The 23,276-nt window shown below is 36.3% G+C and overlaps 1 protein-coding gene across 1 annotated transcript; it reads right to left on the reverse strand.

Annotated features, from left to right (window-relative positions):
* Positions 1–2,593: 2,593 nt before the first annotated feature.
* LOC147489214 (uncharacterized) lies at positions 2,594–18,061 on the reverse strand. The gene is given in 17 exon segments (XM_086570405.1): positions 2,594–3,548; positions 3,764–4,016; positions 9,156–9,170; positions 9,173–9,215; positions 9,298–9,368; positions 9,505–9,579; positions 9,821–10,462; positions 11,641–11,706; positions 11,823–11,911; positions 12,010–12,072; positions 12,428–12,522; positions 12,628–13,401; positions 13,551–13,727; positions 14,875–15,158; positions 15,643–15,877; positions 16,344–16,874; positions 17,918–18,061. Coding segments are annotated over 16 exon segments (4,029 nt in total). The 5' UTR covers positions 16,763–16,874; positions 17,918–18,061; the 3' UTR covers positions 2,594–2,820.
* Positions 18,062–23,276: the final 5,215 nt, after the last annotated feature.

Consider the following 23,276-nt stretch of genomic DNA (forward strand, 5'->3'; position numbering starts at 1 on the left):
GACCTCCTTCACATATGATATATGATTCAGTAACAAATGGATCCCAGAGCATAGACATGATCCCTATTACACACTCTCAAGTAACAAGTCATACCCAGTTATGAACTAATACTCAATTTTCTTGTGAACCAAATATATAATAACCATAATGCATATACTCCCATAAAAAAAATAGTTTGTCTCTTTCTTTATGATTAATAAATAAATCACTCTTCAAAGATGCAGTCAAATTTTTAACAAGGTCTCCTTCGGTATTCCCTTCTTGCTGCAACAGAAGCTATCAAAATAGTCGTCCCTTCTGGTTTCTACCCATACAGAGCACCACGACTCTCATAGCTGGCAAGTAGATATCAAGAACGTCACGTTACAGTTAAAATGAAATAGTTAGAAAATGGAGGAACTTTATCCTTCAGACCATCACTTCCTTCTGTCATAAACTCAGAACCAAGTGCCAGCACAAAAACAACAGAGAGCTAAACCTGATTTCGGTAAAATCTGTTGGGCAAGTAGCATTATTCCCTGTTCTAGTAAAGATGTTAATTCAGCTGAGGGGATAATTATCAAAATCTATAAACATAGTCTTAAAATAGTTATTTATATTATAAAAGACCATGTGTTTATCTAACCTCTTTTTCTTCATTAAGATTTACTTAAATAGAGAATGAGATCGCAAATTCAGCATTTCGCTTGATACAGGTTTGGTGGCTTCAATAACTAAGGTTGATTCCCAGGGCGAACTGAGATTTTTGCTAAAGGGAGTCCCACCACCAGAGACAGTCTACAATCTCCAAGTAGACATTCAATCTTCACTCTGTAAATCCTCACCTTTCTACTATTTTCTTGTTACTGTCCTAATAACAGAAAGACTTTTCTGCTAAATGTGCGGAGGGTGGATGGCGAGGGTGCAGCTCTCAGGCCGTGCTTGTTTACTTTGCAAATTTGTGAATTTTCCCTGAATGGAAGTTGAGAACTATAATCCGATGATTCAAGAACTCAGCAGGTGTTTCCACCACCATATCCCTACCGAAAAGGATGTAAATGAGGATAGAACTTCACAGTTCTGAGATAGCAGCAATATTTTTACTGGAATTTATATCCTTCAATGGATTTAGATGGTGGAACCACCACCTACCCCGCTTGAATCCCTTTCCAGTTCAATTTCTGCCTTGGAAACTTTTGCAAATTTGCAGGGTAAAGAAGCACAACCTCTACCACTTTAAAGTCGATGTGGACGTGCCCAATAGTGATAACACCAAAGAACAAAAAGAAAACAACTTTTATGTATATCGTATACTCTTTAAAATATGAACAGGACAGATGAGGAAAGAAAAAATACCAGCGATGTGTGACACCCCGAGGTATGCTGGAAAAGCGCCTAGCCCAAAGAGGTGAAGGTTAGCCGGGGATCAGGCCTATATCAGTTGGGAACCATCCAAACATAGGATCGTAAGTAATTGATGGACCCTCTTAGCACTGAGGCCTTCTTAGATTTGGCAGTGTTGGCAGTAGACTGGAGCAGGTTTTCAAACGATGCAAAAGCAAAAGCAGGCAAACCACGACTACCAAATTCTTAAAGACCTCTCATGTATTAACTTCTCGATGTGAAGACATCTGACCAGCCAAAAAATCGATGTCAAATTAGAATATCAAGAAAAACAAAGAAAATTCCTGTAACTTAACCACAAGATTCCTGAATGAGCGGAAAAAGACATAACAAAATAGTAAGTGTAATACATACTTAGAGACATTCTTTCAGAAACACCATGAACCAGATACTTGTATGTGCCAGTTAAAGTAGATGCATCAACTAAAATAAGGTTAGGTAAATGTCAACCATTTTACAGATAACTATATCTACTTCCAATTAACCATAAAACATTTCAAATGCATAGAAAGCAATTAGACATAAGCAAAACAAAATACAAATATGTACAATACCTGCTAACTGTAGGAGGAACAATCTTTTCTGGCTTTCCATGCTTTAAACTGGAATATGGAAGAGATGGAATCCACACGTATGACATAGGTTTCCCATCAGACCTTTTGTCATCGTCAGAAGAGACTTCAGCCCATGTCAACATTATAAAGAAAAACACAAACATGAGTAAAGTAAAAACTAAATATTTATGAACAGTGAAAATTGACGGAAGAACCAGATTTTGAATCTGCATCTACTAGGAGGGAAGAACCAGGTCAGTGCCCACCTTCTAGCTGACTCAAATGATGACAGCAAACCAAGTACAGAACCTGTCAATTGTGTTATGCATAACAAAGACTACATATGCACATCTAAGTGCAGCTTAATATCATGTGTCTATACTTACAAATAAAAGAAAGGAAAAAAAATTGTTCAATTGCACTATCCATACCTAAGATAGCATAGCTACAAATCCATCAGTCAATTGCAGCTTCTTAAAGGGTGCTAATATCATGAGTGCATACTTACAAAGACATTCTTAAGTAGAGGACTCACAATCCTTGAGAATAAACATATGTAACACTGACATTATGAAAGGATCTGAAGCAGCTTCTATACATTTGTGAACGCATATATCAAGTGAGGTATAAAAAAGTTGATTTGAATGACAGGATAAAGGCTCTTCAACAAGCTTGTGTATAAAAAAGAAAATTCTCGAGATTACATAAACAATCAGGACTCTTCAACTTCTTTGGAGAAGTACAGAAAGAATGGACTACTATAATTACAATGGCCATTTGCGATCGGACAGATAACTTAGGTAGTTAGTCATATCTTAAAACAGCTCTAGTATTCTCATCTAAACTCTAGAATAATGCACAGGGATGTACAGTGGGCTGTCTTCACATAAGCATATTCAACTCGGAAAGGTCATCCATAGGTATCTCAAGGCCCATGGAATCATGATCTTGTAGACCATCTTCATCAAAGTCCAACCAATTAGTTAGCCCACCAGATACACCAAGTTCTTCTATTGGGTCTATTTCATCCAGCTGCAAGTTTGCAAAGTCAACAGGTTTTTCAGTTTCTTTCGATAAATCTTCAGGAGTATCCACATGTGGCAGCAATCCCACTTCTCTGCTTGGTTTACTGCTAGAATTACTCATTTTTTCACTCGAACTATTTACTGGAGGGAACACAGGGTTTGCTGTTTCCACAGCCCGGCCTAAAAGACCATTTCCAGACGTTGATAACTGAGCCGTCTTTTGCTTGGGCTTTGTTTTATTTTTACGCTCACCCCTAAAACCACCCAACGCCTGACGGCCAGCTTTGGCAACAGAATTCCTTGTCGACATGAATTTATTCTGATCCCTATCTCTCTCACTTCTTTTTCCCTTTGCTCCACCCACAAGGGTGCTACCAAGAGCTGCCGAGGCTCTTGAGGAACCCATACCAACAACTTCTTCAAGAAGCACCTCCTTCTTTTTACTCCTGTTTGAGCTTGGTTCTTGCTTTGTAAATTCTTGGTCATATGAGTGAGTAAGAGCTTGAAATGCATCTGCTGAACCCGTATCGAGCCTATCACCAAAAGGACCGTGTTTCTCAACAAAGGATGAAACGGCGCCCACCACTGCAAAACAAATAAACCTAAATACCACTGAACCATTTAAACAAAATAAATACTAACTCCCTAATAAGTCTCAACCCATCTGGTATATGGTTCCTCCTCAAATACCTTATGTACCAAAGCATGTAGGTTCAAAAGAGACTTAATCACTATCAAAAAGCATATGGAGGAACTCGAGGACTTCAATCTAACACAACATCATATTCAGCTAAGCATACCTGATGCCCTGGACTCTGGTTGACCATTATAAGCTTCACCAGATGTATGTGCCACAGCACCACAAACCAATTTTGCATCGTTGTTGCAAGGTGCAGAGAAAATAAGATCCCTCAGTGCAGGCTCACTAAAGCAACTTTTACCCGTTTCTTCAAGCTTCTTACATCTTTTGATGGTCCGCTTAGCAAATGCCAAAGCAGTTTGTTTTGAGATTTTAGTATGTCCACCTTTTGAAGCATTGTTTCCCCTACAAGCCTGTGAAATTGGTGACAGATTCGTTTAAGGAACAGCAACCAATAAACCAAACAAGATCTAAGTCACATTGAAACAGATATGCGTATCGGTGTCCGACACGGTGACCTATATGAAGTAGGACAAGGGAACACAACTAATTAAAAAGAAAACTATTACTATTCATTAGTTACACCACTAAATCTTGGGCTCAAGACCTTACAAAGTGCCTCCTAAATAATTAACTATGGAAGTGGGATATCAAGGAGTTGTAACTATGTTACTAGATTATTTTCTTAGTCTTTTAACTATAGAAGATACCCTAGTTCAAAATCATATGCATAACGCGTCCATCTGTATCCTTGCATTTGTGTGTCCGACAAGGACTTTTTTAAGAATATAAATTGTGTCCATGTTACTTAAAACGAGACAAATGAATCTTTAAATTTCCAGAAACCACACTATTATATAGCCAAACGGGTAACATCTCTCACTATTCTAGATTATAAAATAATAGTAACAGCAAAAAATTGTCCCCCTATAACATTTAGGGCCTGTTTGGTAGCACAAATAGGGCACCCTGTGCATATACATGGGTTAAGATGCATTTTTCGAGTTTAATCCCTCTAATATCGGTACAGCTGTATAAGTTGTTGGCTAGTGCAACAGTAAAAACGAGGATGTTAGCACCATACCCAGGGGGGGGTCCAAGTAAGCTCTTCTCCCTATAACGCCACCCATCTCTGTTTACCCAAAAAAGAGAACTCAAAAAGTTTCTATTATAGTCTCTTCTTCTCTACAAGCAGTTGAAGAGAACCATTTTGTTGGATCGATAAAAAAAGGCTAATCATCCCTTATAATCATAACATAATCTCTTCTAAGCACTACAAATTTAACCCATAATGAAAGAAAAAAAATGATTTTCTAAGATTGGGGTGAAATGGGGTATTTAATCATTTAGGGTATTAGTTTTGTGGCCACGGAAGTACAAATGTCACTAAGAAGACCAAAACTTTTAGAAATTGATTTTTGGAAGATTGAATGTGCTGTTTACTTTGTGTTTAAGGATCAGTTACATCAACCAATGTTTCCTTTGGTTATCTGTAATTTGAAACATGCATCTTTGCTTGATCGTGGATCTTGTTACAAGTTCCTTTTTGTCTTAATAAATTGTCCCATGTACTACAAACTCCAATGCCAGCCAAACACTGGACAAGCTAGAGACATGACAAGGGAAATGACAGACAAAGAGCTTATACACTAATTTTGTATTGGTTATACAACTACTGAATAGGAACCAACTCCAGCATCTAGCTTTACTCTCTCCAAAGATACATAAAGCATTTCTAAAATAAAGGTGCCGAAACGTAACTGGAAGTAGAATGCAACAAAACCAACCAACCAACCAACCCCCAAAATAATAATAATAATAATAATAATCCGTGATCGTAGCGAACTCTTGGGTTGGGTCTCCAAAAGCCTCGCTAATATATACCTCCCCCCCCCCCTTCTCTACTTCCTCTTCCTTCTTCTTCACCATACCCAGCCTCTCTTTCTCCCTATCTCTTCTCACTCTCTCAGTTCTATCTCTTCTCCACCTCCACTACACTCACACCCACTGCGTAGCAACAAATCTAGTAATAATAATAATAATAATAAGTAAAATATTTATAAGTATATTAAGAAATAAATTATTAAAAAAAAATAGTGATGGTTATACTACAAGCAGCTCTATCTAAGAAGTTAAAGGTTTTCGCATTAGCAAAAGAGAGCATACTTTGCACAGGATTTACCCTTGCAGCTAAAATCTGGAAATTGAATCTGACCCCTATCTAAGGCATCTGGAACACATACGTATGTCAAGAATGGGTTAAAGCATACCCTTGTCCCAGCTGCACTCCTACCAAATGCTACTGACCGACATAATACAAAAAAAAAAAACTATAGCATCCTGATATGGAGAATCTTGTATTTTTTCAATTAATAATATCTGACACAACAACTGATTGAAAAAGTATATCCTGATACATATAACTTTGCAAAATAGTATGAGGCATGTGGATATTCAGAAGTTTAAAAGGATATATTGATGAAACGAAGTATAAAAGGATATATTTGATAATGTTTAACTACGTCAAAAGATGATTGCAAAATCGAAAAATCTAAACCATTAAAAAAAATTCAAAGTTTACGACAACTTTTAATTAGGTTATAAATTTCCAAATGAGATTAATTTTTGTGAAGATGTTATCTATAGTTAGTAGATCATATCCACAAATTATTAGCACTTAATTCATCTCGTAAGAGGGTGTGGTATAAACTATGGTATAAAAAGTATGGTAAACAGAACCTGCTCGATATATATATGTATTGACAACTTACTGAGAAAAAATAAAACTTGTGGAAATTACTATCAAATATTTTCTATGAAGAATGAATCTATAACAGCATTTGATGGGTTTTAACTTCAAACATTGATATCCAACTTCGAATTGTTTGAATTTAAGAAATGGTTTAAATAGGTGCTTAAAAAATTCTGAGTGACGTCGATATACTGATAAAGGTACTTTCCGTCGCTCAAGAGACACAAGTAAAACCATTGTTTTGAAGGTGGCCAGTTGCCTACTGGTCGCCCCAAGGTCTCCGGTTCTATTCCCACTTTCACAAGGGATAAGGGACATAAAGGGTTTAGGGAATAACGTTCTACCTTAAAATAAATTCATTATTATTTTTATTTTATTTTTAAAAGGTGAAACCATTGTTTTTAAGCAGATAGATAGAAAAAAAACTAAGAGATTGAGTGAGTTGTAGATTTAAAGTGCTTTTGAGTGAAAATAATTTATCTTCACTTTACTGTCATAACCCAAACTTTGAAGCATCCAAATCGAAACTAAACGGCTTTGAGCGGCCAAGGATATTTCATACTGTTCTCCAAGGCTTTGTATGTCCCACGTGAGACAATACACTAAACATCTTGACACGCCCCTTATTTTTATAGGTTACTTGAGCCTAACACGTTGATTAACATACTTGGGTGATGTGGAGTCAACGGGCCCTATGTATTAAATACTACAACTTGCTTTCATACCATCTTAAACTATAGAGCAACCAACCTCAAAATCAATTGGCTTAAATGGAGCATCCCGGGATCTTTCACACTACACTGCCAGGATTTATTAGTCCCACGTGAGACTATATGCTAAGCATCTCAACGATAACAAATTACTAAATCGTACATGAAGAACCGCTTTAGTGATGATTCTGACCCCATCTAAGGCATGTTGGAACACGTAAGTGGAGGAATGGGTTGAAGCGGACCATCGTCCCAGGCTCCCAGTTGAAGTCCTAGCAAATGCTACTGACCATCATCATAATACTAAATTATCCTTAACATCCTGATATGCACAATCTTGCATTTTTTAAGTTAGAAAAATCTTGATACATAACAACTTGCAGGCCATTTTTACACTTGCGACTTTTTAAACTTAATAAAATTACTATGGATATTACTATGAAATATTTCCTATGAAAATGAAACTATACCAGCATTTGATGCAGGTTTTAATTTCAAATGATGATATCCAACTTGGAACTGCGTTAATTTTGGATATGGTTTATGTTGAGAAGTGTGAGTAGTAGAAAACGAACACTAGGGTATGTGTTTTAGTCCCACACTCAGTGCTTCAGTGGGTATGAATCACAGTATGTATTCTCTCATTATTGAAGGAGAGTGAGTCCGTGTAAAGCATCTTAGAATAATAAAGTTTTACCCTATTTAGAATTTTACTTGGTATCAAGACCTTAGGGTTACACTGGGCCAGACAAATCCAGCGACCAGTGACAGGCTTCGGGCCGGAGTTTAAAAAAAATCATCTTTTTCCTCTGTTCTTCTTGGTGTTAAAATTATCTTTGTGTTGGTCATTTTGCGTAAAGGAGAGATGGTATCTATGTATTTTGTTGGGTCTCTTATTGTAATTTCAAGACTGATGTGCAGAGCCTGCATATTTCAGCTTGAGGGGCACTTGAGAAATATAAGTGGTAGACAAATAGCAGTATACGCAATATAATAGAGAATGTGTTATAACCACATTGAGTGGGTAGGAGTCACAATATGTGTTCTCTGTTTATTTAAGGAGAGTGAGTCTGTGTAAAGCAACTGAGATTACTAAAGTTTCCCCTCATTTAGAATTTTACCATTTCAATAGGTGCTCAAAAGCTCTGAGTATAGTCGATAGGCATGCGTACTTTCAGTAGCTAAAGAGACACAAGTAAAAGTGTAAATTTATCTTCATTTTACTAACAATACTCTTAAACTTTGGAACATCCAACTCGAAACCAAATGCCTTTGAGTGGAGCGGCCAAGGATCATTCATACTTTTCTCCAAGGCTTTAAGCTTTGAAATGTCCCACGTGGGACAATACACTAAACATCTCAACACACCCCATAACTTTTGGCGTTGCTTGAACCTAACAGGTGGACTAACATACTTGGCTCATGTGGAGTCAACGGGCCCATTGTATCAAATACTATAGCCTGCTCTCATACCATCTTGGAGCAACCAAAAAAACAATTGGCTGTAAATAGAGCATCCCGGGACCCTTCACACTATATTGCAAGGAATGCAAGGCTTTCTTAGTCCCATGTGGAGTCAACGGGCCCATTGTATATCAAATACTATAGCCTGCTCTCATACCATCTTGGAGCAACCAAAAAAGCAATTGGCTGTAAATGGAGCATCCTGGGACCCTTCACACTATATTGCAAGGAATGCAAGGCTTTCTTAGTCCCATGTGAGACTCCATGCTAAGCACCTCAATAATAACAAATTGCTAAATCTTATACAAGGAGAACCCGTTGAGAGATGATTCTCCATCTACAAAGACAATTCACATTAAGGGCTAATACTACTACAACAACTTAGCAGGTGCAAAGCTAGTACAGTACTAATATGTACAAAATCACAGATCGAAACATAACCGTGGTGTCAACTCTGTGACTCCGAGGTAAATGAATACTCAGGTACTATGAATGCATACGCAGGTGATTACAGTAACATCCTAGATTTTGAACACGTTTGAAAGAGTTGGTATCGGTAGCAAATATCAAGCTTCTACACCACTAAACTACTAAAGCACGCTAACTTGATGGTGTATTAAACGTACCATTCGTTTTTTGTGTAAGCCATTTCAACAAGTTTGTTCATTGCACTCCACTCAAGATTCCTGCACAATAAACCAATTTTCTCAAAACACAATAAAGTCTGCTTCTACTCAAAAAAGTATTTCACAGTGTAGTAAAGCCTACCGTTCTTCAACTTCTCTCCCCTCTTGAATAGCAATATCTATCTTGCCTAACTGCCCTTTCTTCTTCTCCACCTGTTAGATCAAATTGGTAACAATTAGGTTTTTAAAACAAGACACACAATCCCTTCCAATGCAATCTGTTAGACAAATTTCTAAGTATCTACTTCAGAAAAAATTCTAGCTCGGAGATATATGTGCAGCACACAACCTGTTGGTAGAGCCCTTCCTTTAGTGCAATAATATCATTATTAATCTCTTCTTCTTCTCCCTCAGCAAGATCAGGCTGGAAAATAGATCAATAAGATGTGAGGCCAAAAACAAAAGTCACCAGAGGAACAACCACTCAGTAAGAAAAATGTGCTATGAAACTAGAAAATCTCAAACCACAACAAATTACACCTAGACTAACAATACCGAAGCTTCATAAATCACTCGATTAATGCAAGTAAGAAAAAATGCTTCAAACTTCAAAGAAAAGGAAAAGGAACGACTCCAAATTAGAGTTTCTAGAGTATAAAGCCTACCACTGCCTCTGGATACAGGCCAATGCTCCGCAGCTCCAATAAGAGTTTGTCATCGAGAGACATTTGTTCATATGGGCATTCCAAGGGATGGGCAACACTATTTGTGTGCAAAGGTTGGGAATGATTATTAGCAAACCCAGAGGCAACCCCAGTCTCTGAATTTACCAACCCATCATCTCCACGCCATAGCTCATCACTATATAGAGGATGGTGAATGCTAGAGCTTCTAAAACTCTTAGAAACAGTACTTCCATCACATGAAAAGCTGTCCAACAGAAAGTCGTTCTGAGCCCTAATATCCACTTCTGAGTCGAACTCAGAATCTACCCTGTCCTCATCTTTAAAACCAGCATCTAAATGATTAGAAGTGCACTGTGGATATCTCCTTTCACTGCTACGCTCAAATTCTTCAGCTTCATCTTCTCCAATCAACGCTGAAAGAACTCTTTGGTACAATGGAGTAACTTCCTTGAACCTTCTCTCTCCGTTCAGTTTTCCACTGATAGTATTGTCCTGAAAGTGATCGTCTGACCCTTGCGTCCAAGCTGCTCCTTTTGAACTGACACCATTTGAATAGATTCCTTGCCTGTCTTTGGAAACAATAGGTGGAGAGGATGCTATTTCGCCACGTACCAGTTCACCCTGAAATAGAAAACCTTCAGAATTACAAAGTGAAAGCGATCCATCGAATATAAACAGTTGTAACATAAAAGTGTTCATTTAATCTATCTATTATATAAGAATGTTTGTTTTGTTTGACAAGTAAACTTTATTAGAATGGGGTGCAAAAGCACAGCCAAGTACAACTAGTGAGTGAGTACCTCACTTGTATCAATGTGACTACATAGAAACAAAGCATGAGAACAAAGGTGTGTGTGTGTGTGTGTGTGTATCAGTGTATGAACAGTACTATGAGTTTGATACTATTTGCCCCCCTATCTAATCACAGCCATCCATTTGCACACCATCACGTGTGATCCAGTCAAAGTTTTTTTAGGCCTACATATGTAAGTGTTTGGGTTTTACCATATAGAGAGGGCACATGCCTATGTTCACCAAAACAGGCTAAAGAAGCTTGGCACATAAATTTTATACAAGTAAAAACTAGTATTTCAAAGCCCAAAAAAAACAAAAATAGTTAGCAATTTACCTTTTATCAATGCATTTAGTTCAATAAATTAGAAAGTTAAAACAACTATATGGTTGTTAAGGAAAATTCGATTTTTGTAATTTTAGGTAAATAAAAATAGTTGCATTCCATTTCTCTAAGGTTTCAGATAATTATTAAGTCCCATTCCACAAGTTGGAAAGAATAAAATAGACAAGTCCTACAAGTAAAGAGATCTATTCATTGATATGAAAGGTGGGAACAGGAACAAAGCCGGACGGAGGAAACAACGTGCCCAAACTAATAAGGTCTGGAAGCACCTTTGTGAATTACAATTACAAGAAGTTATGCTCCCTCAGGACTTCGCCTGTCGTTCCTTTCGCTTTATAAAGCTTTCCCATTATTATTTTAATATTTTTTAAATTTTTATTCATTTTACGAAAGTCGAAAAATCATTTTGTTAATTAAGTGAAAATTAATAATGTTGGAATGTCTTACTCCAATACAAAATTAAAATCTACTGCAAGTGGCTAAATATGTGTGATTAACTAAAAAGAAGTTGTTAAATTTGCACAGCACGCGTGACGGTTGGCTAGTTCTTCCATATAAGTTTTAAAACAAGGATTTGCAATGACTACTGTTATGACTACAAATTATCGAAATATAACCATGCACTTATATATACAATACAGTTCTGGTGAATAGAAAATACCAGAACAGAAAACTCAGAACCAAACATGTGATGTAAACTTTCATCAAGCTCCTCTGCAAAATTTAACTGATCCAATCCAATCCAATAAAAGAGAAATGATTAAAAATTTGCAAGGCCAAGCAAAATTTGCAACTAAAGCAGTTAGTGCGCAAATATACAAGCAAAAAAGAGGCAGTTGCCACCTGTCGCTTCAAGTATGCTGTATCCTCTGAACTGGCCATAAAAAACATTGGTTCTACTTTCTTCCAGAATGAACCAGAACAAGCAAGATCTGTAAAAGGAAATGAAAGCAGCGACTCAGATATGATGGGTGTGCATACTTTAGTAAAGATTCAAGAAGCAAAACAGTATTGAAACAAAAAAACTTACTTCGGGCACTATGAACATAACTTGCAGCTGCTACTAGTTCGTCATGATCATCATCTGATTCGCCTGAAAAATATGAAACGAGCTATTTGAGCTTGTATGATTTAAGAAGAGAGGTTATAAAACTTATAATATTTTAATAGCAAAGGTTAACTGGACTCTTTCTGATGTTTCCCTGGAAAACTCAAAATCTGGAAACACGCAACAGAAAAGCCATTTGAGAATATAGTCTCATTGTCTCACTTTTTCACTACTTCTGTTAAGGTATCATCTTATATCATTTCATGAAAACCCCTTAGTTGAATTTCCAATTAAAGAGATTCTTTAAAGTATTCAACAGATTATAGCACCAATTACATACATCAAGGCATTTATAAAGTGCAAAAGGAGTACCCTAAATGTATTGATAAGGCAATCCTACCTGTCATGTCAGCCAAACCACCGTTTAGTGCATTTCCAGGACGACTAAGACCCTTGCGTTCTGCCAATTTTTTCGATGGTGGACGGCCTGATTTACTGAATCAGAAAACCGATAGTGAACAACAATAGTGAAATATGACAACATTAAGCAAACAGTCAATGGGTTACTTAGGTTTTCTGCCATGAAAGAAAAGAAAATACCTTTCGTTCTTATCAGAGCCATGTTTCGTGCTCTGTAGGGGCTTTGATGTGACCGGACTTTCCACTTTTTCCCTTATATGTGGAGCACATGCTCTTGACATGGATGAACCCCTTCCACTCCTTCCTTGTCTTCGTATGCCATCTCCAATTTCTTCTTTAGCAAGCATCCTATTCTTCTTTGTGGGCTGCACTACAGAGCCAACTTTCTGCATTGTGTTGACACATTTGCCTTCTGTTTCCTCATTATCCACCCCTTTCTCCTTCAATTTGTTTTCACCAGCTCCAGATTCCTCACTTTCAGACAATCTCGCTGGAGAGGGAACGCTTTCAAACTTCATCTTGAGATGTTGAGTGGTACTAGATACTCCTCTTTGGAGAAGCGGCCCACTGGGTTCGTTCACAGTTAATTTAGTACCAGTATCTGGTGCAACAAATCCTTCTGAGGATACCTGAGCTTCATCATTGTTTGAGATGGGAGAAACCAGATTCGTTCTTCTTGTGCGCGAGCTTTTCTGCGGTCTCTGACCAACCCATTGAGCCATAGGGGGTGAAGACGACCCTGTAGGTATAGGACGCTTACGATTGTTTGGTCCACCCACAGCCTGGCCTTTGTTCAAGCATGGCGGTTGTTCCCACCCATCAATGCCTCCGGATGTGCGACACAAACTAGGGGATGAATTTGCTGCGACAGAACCAGTTCGAGGAGCCCTAGAAACCTTTCCCTTTGTCACTGGACTAGGGCTTCTAACCTGAAGATCTTCGCGAGCATTGAGCCTGGATAAAAATAATGTGTAGATCAATAGAATGTCAAGACAAAATATTAAGATAATTTGGCACATCCAGCTTGAAATGAATTCTACTTTAGTGCATATCTACTGCAAACTTCTAAGTACAAATTCATATGTCAAGAAGTTTTTACATACTTGTTTCCCTTCAGTAAAAGTCTCTCCTTATCGATTCCACCACCACGTTCCCTTCTTTCATTTGCGAAAGACATATTATCCACCTCGTTCCTCGAAATTACACGGCCATTTGAAGTGTTAACTTGGGAGACACCATCCAATTTGTTGATTCCAGCAATTCCATTGGAAGGCCCTGATCTGAAATAAAGGAGAATTAAATTTAAAAGTGGAAAATTAAAAATAGCCTCAAAAGTACTCAAGTTGTAAATAATAAATAATTTGAGAAAAACGAAAGTCTCCTGGATACAAGGTTATAAAGTTGTTCAGTGCAACCCGGGTGACTGATTAGACTAAACAATGTCATGCTCAGAGGCTGAAAATTAAACAAAAACAACTTCTGCCCTTTAATGAGTTACATTGCAAATAGTTAGTGGAATAGTTATTTCAATATTCTCCTCCCAATCCTGACGGAACGGAATTATTATTATTATTATTATTTCTTTGATAAATTGGCATCTTCTTCATATGAGAAGAAAGTACGAAAAAAGTGAGTAAGAGACTCATCAATACAAGGAGGTGTTGAAGGAAAAAGAAACATAACAGTGAAAGAATTATGAAAATGGTCAACACGCACCAGTGGATTAAAAAGACTCGAACAAACCCATATAGCACTAGCCCATACATCCCCACTTAATGACATCAAATTATTACTTGATAACCTAACACCAATGTAAGAAAAGCTTAACAGGACTAATTGGTTTAAGAGAAAATTACGACTTTGGAATTATATTGAGTAAATAAAGGGTATATAACAGAGACATTATAAGGATTCTCTCGTTTTTTGGACAAGTAAAAAAACCACTAGTTGGCTAGCTCGTACATATACATGGAACTAGGACATCCAAACTAAGTTCGCACCCTTAGCCCACTTATCATCTGTCAACCTGCTTCTTAAATTGAGAATGCCTAATTATAAAGTATCAAGGGTAGCAAAAGTACCTGAGCCATCAATCACACAATAACTATGAGACCCGATCCCCAATAAATTTACAAAAACGGAAATCTCTAAATATCACTGTGCTTTAAGCATAACAAAAAGGCCTAATTTTGTCCACTTTTTCCTCTAAATAGAAACAAAAATGGTGATATATAGAATATACTATGCAAAAAAAAAATCATTGATAACATACTTAGCAATATGACAATTACAAATAGAAAGCAGATTCGATATTGAACATCCAAGTGCAATTGCTCAGCGGCTGCTAAAGTTCAAACATAAGAAGACCACAAAACATATGAAACTAACAGAAACTTAGTAACGACTTAGCACAACAAAAGAATTTACCCAAAGCCATTAGCACCATATGATTGCAGCCTAGGCTCATTACTAAGCTTCTGATTCTGATGCATTGCCCGTTTCAACTCTCGCTCTCCATCCATGGCTCTTGTAGCCACTGTGCCTACTGAGCGCTTCCTCTTCATTTTTTTGTCCCACCCCTCCCCTGAAGCAGGCAATCCACGAATCTTTTCTTCAGCCGGAAGTGAACCACTGTTGCAAGCCCTGAGAATATCTCTATCCTTCTCCATGACCACAGGCTGCCTCGATATAGCTGTATTCCGACCTTCTGACTGATTGGGGGAAGAGAGGGGGAAAAAAAGGACTATATTTAGGCTATATTCAGCTAATGAAAACTTACTTAGCAACTAGTATATGCAAAGTACAGAATAATCAAGATGATCAGTAATGGTAAAAAACTATTCCCTATAAGTTTCAATCCAGTTGACTTCCCTTCAACTAAAGAAGTAATCTATTGACACAATGCTTTATATAATGATCTGTACAAAGCTTAAACATGTAAAAGAGATCCTGAACAAAGTAAAACCAGTAAACAGGTGGCCAGTGGAATTGCTTGTGTTCCACCATATTCTAAGCAGATTGGCAGCTTGAGGGAGGAAAAAGAAGGGGAAGAAGAAATGGCTGAGGGCACATAAATTGATGTTAGGCCATCCTAGAGCAAGAACTTACTCAGCTCTTGGATGAAATTTTCGTAATATGAGGTAAATAATCAAGACAAGATGCAAACTAAAAAAACAAGTGTGTTTAAATACAAACCCGTACTTCCGCTAAAGATGTCCGAACACGCTTATTTAATACAACATTCTTATTCCTATCCTCCAGTCTCTGAGTAATAATATCTGAAGGGCTTTGATGGATCTGATTTCCCATCTTCAACATGCCTATCCCACCTGATCTTTCATTCGACTCGGTACGACGCTTCCTTGAGGAGAGAATGTGGCGAAACTTATCCAACTTTCCAATGGACTCGGTCAACTTTTTCGATCTGTCCCTGGTCAAAACAAGATATATTTTTAGCAGGAAAAAAAAACACAAAAAAAGTCACAAAAGTAACAGAATGACAGTGTTAATTGTCAGACCCTACGTTTTCCAATCTACAGATAAACTAAGCGTTGTGTAAAGTTTCCATAAAGATCACTTCTCTTTCCGAAGGCAGGCACGGCTTACTTGACTACAGCAACAGTAGCGTCACCAATATGCTCATATCGGTGGTTACTAGCTCAACCAATGCTGATTGTTAGATGCTCATGGGAATTTCTTAGAGTAACAGATGAACTCGGATTTTTGATCAAATACAAAACAAAGCAGATGGACTCAGGTAACCTATAAACAGCTATGAGTGCCATATATTACAAATATAAATAAACTCTTCAACCCGCAACACATATTTTTGAAGTAAAATGTGCTATGTTCCATTATCAAAAATAAAATAAAATAAAAATTTAAAAAAAAAATACCTGGCTTTGTGAGAGGTATCAAGCACACTAGCTTTAAATCGCTTTAAATCCTCTACTACAATTGGAGAAGGAGGTTTTAAATGAGAAGCACCAAAAGTAAGGTCCTCTGCAGTGCTTGCAATAGAAACACCCAAGGCCCTTCTTAACTCGCCAGCACGAGTAGATTTCTGATCAGCAGTCATAAGTTGTTCCAAGTTCAGGAACTGGGAAGGCACCATTTCCATGGACAAAGGAGTACTCCCTCTAGATGAGCCAGGCCCAGAATTTAGTATCCGATTCTCAACACTTTCTCGGAAGCTCCCTGACCTATCCAAATTAGGACCTGAATAGTTCCCTCGTTGCCCATTTGAATATGTTGAAGCAAATGTTGAACTCTCTGGACTACCAGCAGCCAACTCAAATCTCGTACTCCCCGACATTATGCAAAATTAATAGCGCCAACTCATGCCCAGAATTGTTTCCAACCCATCAAAGAATTTAATTACCTCAAGTGACAGTTCAGCACTTGCTCACTTGAGTTCCCACAGAATCCTAACAAACAAATAGAATAAATCAAACACGCATCCATTACACACACACAAAACTAAATAAACTTTCATAGTTTCATATTGTTGTAATCAAACTACTTGTCACCGATTTATTTTGCTCTATTTCCAAATAACTTACTTTTTCCAACAGTAATCTCCAACTCTCTCTACTATTTACCAAACAAATCTAGGCAACAATACAGCATCAACACTAGAGAAATCAAACTGATTCTCATCACAATATCCAATGACCACAATTACTTTTCCCTTTATTTCCAACTAACTAACTTTTCAAAAGTTATTCCCAACTATCTGCTACTTCCCAACACATTTAAGCAACAATGCAACTAATTGCACTAAAGAAGTTCCACAAATTAACATAATCTGATCAGCTTCCCTGAAACCGCATAATTAAACACTTGCCCACTAAACCCTAGCAAATAAGCAAAAGAAATCAAACACACGACCATAACAGAAAAAAACTAACATAACTTCCATCGTATCTGATCCAATTACAATGATATCTTCCCTCTAATACCAACTAACTAATTAACTTTTCGAAAATTATTTCCACTCTCTCAGCTACTTTCCAACACATGTAAGCAACAACTAAACAACTGCTACAACTCAGCTTACTCCAATCATCTTTCTTAAATTCACAAAAAATCAGATAAAAGAAAGTAGTTTAACCCACACTCGTTAATTGACAATCCAACACTTACCCACTAGACTTTCCACAAAACCCTAATAAATAAGCAAAACAAATCAAACACACATCCATAACTGAATACCTAAATTAACTATATATCCAATAGCTTACACTCTCTTTCCCAACTAACCAACTTTATTTCTAACAATTATTTCCAATACATTAACTCTGATCATCTTCAATTACAAAACCCTCAATCAAAATTACCAAATTAACCAACCAATCAAAGCAAGCTTAAGTAAATCAAACAATCAAAAAGTTAACTAGGGTTTGCATGTAATAGTAATAGTAATTGAATTGAATTGAAGTGAAAATGTAAATATAGTTGGGAAATTCACCTGCATTCGTTGACAAAATTAGATCGCGAAATAGATTGAACCTCAAAAGGAAATAATAATAATAAAATAATTTTTCTACTGGAAATTACGAGTCGTCGTCGTCGCGGAGATTTTTTTTTTATTTTTCTTATTTTTTTCTTTCCCTATTTAAAAGGGTCGGCTAAAAGTATCATAAACGAAGACGAGTTTTTTTATCTGGTGTGTCGAGATGTTTGTTTAGTGGGTTGCTGTGGGGTACGAGGTTTGTAGATTTGTGTGGTTTGGGTAGTTAGATACTTAGATGGAGTGATGGACGGACACGTTGGTATTAGTTGGGAGTTGGATTGGTTTAAGTTTGTGACTCGGTTGTATATTAGTAGTTTTGTTTTTGTGGATAAATGGTTTGTGATAGGCCCATGAGTGGAAGTACTACAAATCAATGGCTTGTGATAACTTGATGTGAGTAGGTAGGATAATTTTGTAGGAGTGTGCACTATCATGTCTCACTGAAAGCTGGGAGAACGATTAGAGCATTCCCAATACAAGTCACTCTGAGGGGAAATAGGAATTTGTCACCCTAAGAACATTCTCAATCACAATCACTATAGAGGGAAATTGACAATTTTCACCGTTTTTTGGGAAAATACTCTTGCCCAATGCAAAGGTGACAAAATCGGTCAGTTGTGACTAAGTGAAAACGAGAGTAACAGTTGCTACCGAGAAAATAGCTGAGTTGTGAACTTTGGACGATATGTTTTATTCTATCTCGTGTGTTTTTTTTTTTTTTTTTTTTTTTTTTTATGGAATGTTTCATTCCGTCTCGCGTGTTTTTTCGGTTTTGTTTTAAATTTCAGACGGGATGTTTCATTCCGTCCGGCAAGTTTTTTCGATTTTTACATTCAAACGGAATCAAATATTTCATCCGATATTCAAACTCACATTTACATTGGACAGCGTCACCTTACTTTTCACCAAAACGGTAGGAAACAAGAGAAATTAAGCCTACGTGGAGGTGAAAAACTCTCGCTTGGATTGGGAATGCTCTTATGGAGCCAAAAACTCTTACTCAATGCAAGGGTGACAATGAGGATAGTTTGTAACTTAGTGACAATGAGGGTAGTACTTACTACAGAGATAGCTGTTGAGTTATGAACTTCGGACGAGACTTTTCATTCCGTCTCGCGTCTATTTTCAATTATTTTTCGTTTTTTTTTCCAAACAGAATGAAACATTCTGTCCTGTGACTTTTTTTTTTTTTTTTTTTTCGGACGGGATGTTTCATTCCGTCAAACTTTTTTTTTTTTTATATATTTTTTCATTTTTTGCATTTAGACATAATGAAACATTTTGTCCAAAGTTTTAAAGTCACATCTGCATTGGGCAACCCTTCATAGATTTTCACCAGAAAAGTAGCAAAGAGGGGAAATAGTCATACGTGGAGGTGAAAACTTGTTGCTTGCATTGGAAATACTCTAAGAAAAGTTTTCGTGAATGTATTGTACTTTTAGTACTAGAAAATCGTTATGTCATGGTGACCGACATTAGATCGACAAAGATCAATGTTAAAACTTCAAAAAGATGAAGAACAAGATTATGATGGAGGGAGCTTTGATCGAGGGGGTTAATCGGTTGATTTGGGAAGACAGAGAGGGAGAGGTTGATTGGAGAGTTTTCGGCGTAGTTGATTTGTGTGGAAAGGAGAAAAAGAATAGAGGAGAGAATAATAAAGGAGGAAATAGAAAGAAAATAAAGTGATCTAACATTCACTTTTTGATGACGCCATGACGGACATATATTGTAAATTTGATCTCCTTATCCCAAGAGACCTCCTTACGTCGGTTGATTAGACTGGATTTTGGAGTTGCCATTAAAAATATAAAAAATCAAAATCAAAAGAAATTTTAGACCACTTACATTTTTGTTGATGAGATTAAAAACACTCCACTACAAACAAAAAATAACAAGATCAAGAGGAAAAACACTCCACTAAAAAAAAAAAAAAATACTTCTTAAAAAAACAAAACATAATATCAACGGATTTTAAAGTTTGGGTTTTAAAGTAGTTCATTAAAAACGCAACCTTCAAAACACGTACGAAAAAACCCAAACTGTGAAAGGAAATTCTAGTTAAACAAAATAAATTGAGATTGAACTACTTGTTCAATTCCAGTAGCAAGCCATATGTAATTTCAGTTTCTATATCAATATAGTATTTAACTAGTTTGGATATCTCAGTTTTATTAACAAGAAAAACAATAATAATGCATATCAGTGTCAAGGTAATTATAAGGTTATACACCATTTGCTTATTCCTATAATATAAAGTCGCATAGTATACTATTTGTTTATTCATTGACATTACACAGTTACATACTATTTGCTTATTCCTAGTGGTTTAAGTCCTTGTTGCATATGGTCAATGCAATCGCACTCCGCGAAACGAAATTAATATAATAAATCACACATTTGTGATTTTAGTTTTTATCTCTCTCATTTTTGTTTGAGGACAAACAAAATGTTGTTTGGAGGTTGTTGATCAGACCTCAAATGTGCGTTTTATTACATTTATAATGCTTCAAATATGTCATTTTTATGCAATGTTTAATAAATAGACAACTCATAGTTTTTGCTACCATTTGCAGGTTATAGGGCCTTTCATACTACTTATCGTCAAAGATGTATTTTAGCGCCAAAAGAAGCTCTATTAATGCTGATTAGGAAGACTCGAGCTTATATGAGGAAGTGCGGAAAAGTCAAAGTCAAAGATCAACGGTCAATAATACAAACCTGAAAGACAGAATATGGCCTTGATTCAAAAGTAGTCTTGCTTAACCAAAGCTTGCCCAAGAAGAAAACCAAAAGGAAAAACATAAAGGAAAAAACAAACTCATGAGATGTCTTGCATCTAAGCAAAAAATATAAAGCAACTCATGAAGTGGCTTGAATCTAAGGGAGGAGGACAAATTTGTAACTTGTAAAAGGTGTAGTATATAAGCCAAAAAGTGAAAATAGATAAAACACCGACTTAATTTATGGTCATGTAGAAGCAGTGTATGATTTTAATTCAAGTCATTTAATTTTCAAGTCTTTATTGTTTTATTTCAATCTAAGTTGTTTATCAAGTTTTCAATCTTGTTTCTCATTACCTACAAGTTCTTATTCATTCAATCATTGTCTACAAGTTATTCTTCTTCATTAAAGCCTTTTAATATTGTTTTTCATGTTTATGTTTTCAAACCCATTCATTAAGTAAAGTATAGTGGGCTACATGCTTTGTTTGGTTCGCTGGACCTGAATGCAATTTGCAAAAAAAATGCAAATACATCTTATTGCAATGCATCAACTTGCAAGGTACTTCATTTACAGTTGCTTGGTTCACCCTTTGCAAATAGATGCAAAATAAGCATTTTGTGATTGATTCACTGCAATGCATATAAATCAGTACAAAATACATATTATTGCATTCTTTTATCACTCATTCAAATATTGTGATTGAATTGGTTCACATTGTGAGTAAACAACATAATACTATGCACATGAACATTGGATCACTAATTACTTAAAAAAATGAAATAACAACAATTTTATAACGAACAAACAAATATTTGAAGAATGTAATTCAATGAATCTAAGCACTGAAGGACACATTTGTTAAAATCCTAACTTAAGCACACAAAAAAAAGGAAAAAAAAAAACTACTAAATAAACCTATCTATTTACATATATATCCAACAAATTTATTTATAAACTCCCGACTAAAAAATAAAAACAGGAAATCAAATATCTCCAATTAGATCACAAAGTTCCTCTACCATTGCATGTTTGAACTCCAAATCTCCGCCTAAGAAGATTTCTTTCAAAGTTCCAAATCTCCGCCTAAGAACACTATCAATAGTAAACTAACACATGCTTACATATTCAACAAGTGAAAAGCCAATAAGCTAAGAAAATTCAAGCAACTCATGTTTTATATAGTTATATAACCACTGAGAAATCACCTAAGCATATAATATAAGCTATCTCTAGGAACATAAAACTTAAGACACCATGAATCCAATTAAAAATAGACAATTCAACAACACAACACTAGATTTTTTAAGATAATAAAAGAAGTCCATCACCAAGTTCATCTGCAATCCACATGTACTAAAAACAGATCATTGTCATCATTCACACAAAACCTAGTAAAACAACAAACTATATATAATCATCGATATTCTAATAAGTCCAACAATGAGGATCATCTTCTTCTAAGTCCTAATATGGCATTCCTAATTATATTAAAAACATATAAAATTTGACTCCATGTAGTAATTAGTCTTATTTCAGCTAGTCTAAGACCCAAATCAGCAAGTGTCATCCTATAACTTTAGAGTTCAAACAACATGGTAAGCTCCTGAACGTGAATAACATTAGTTCCTAAACTCCCCACTTCCCAGCCAGATTGTTGTGGATCAAATAATACACTAAAATCCAATCATGTGAGCTTGTTCAGTGTATGTAAAGGAACTTCTAATAACTTGGAACTATGCGTTGTTGTATTCTTGTGGAGTTATGGTTCAATTACTTTGTTGTAAAGTGCTACTATCCAAAACAACTTATTGACAGTTCTCTAAGACTCCAACGCACTTCTGCTATTTTGTAGGTACATGTATATGCATCAGGGATTTAGGGCTCAGGGGACTTTTAGGTGTTGCTACGCTATATATAGCCACCAAATTCAAGTGTATTCCCCTGTTTGCAATTTCATGTTCAATATTGTATTAACCGCAAAGAAAATAATGTACTGTAGTTTCTACTACGTGCTTTCGGCTATTATATGCAATTGAAGACCAATTTAACAAATGCAACTTACCGAATCAGCTAGGAGCTCAATCCAAGTTGAAGGAGGAGCTATGATTGTTTGCTTAATTGGGTCCCAGCCGAATCCACTTCTTGATGCCAAATCAGTAAAAAAATTGTACTCTTTCCTCATTGTACACATTCGGCTCGTGATACGAGCCTTTTCAACTTGCTCCTGAGTTTTGGCCAATACTGCCAATTGGACTGATGTATACACTACTTCATCCCAAACCCTACCATGTTTATTGTTTTGCCCATATGCATTAAGGAAAGTTTTTGTTAGTGCAGCATCCATGGAAAAAGTCAAACTCATTTGCTTCTTGTCATTTTCAGACTTTAATTTACTTCGGGTACTTTGTTGGCCATATATGTAATATAAATTAAATAACAAATTCACAACACTTGCATACACTGAGTGAGAGAGAGACAAGTGCACCTAAAGAAAATATCAATTAAAATCACACATTCAATAAAGCGAAATTACAAACACAAACAAAACAATAATTATACATAGAGGTATGCTACCAATCTCTTATAA

This window comes from Coptis chinensis, chromosome 7 (genome assembly GCF_015680905.1).
Source record: "Coptis chinensis isolate HL-2020 chromosome 7, ASM1568090v1, whole genome shotgun sequence".
Lineage (NCBI taxonomy): Eukaryota > Viridiplantae > Streptophyta > Magnoliopsida > Ranunculales > Ranunculaceae > Coptis > Coptis chinensis.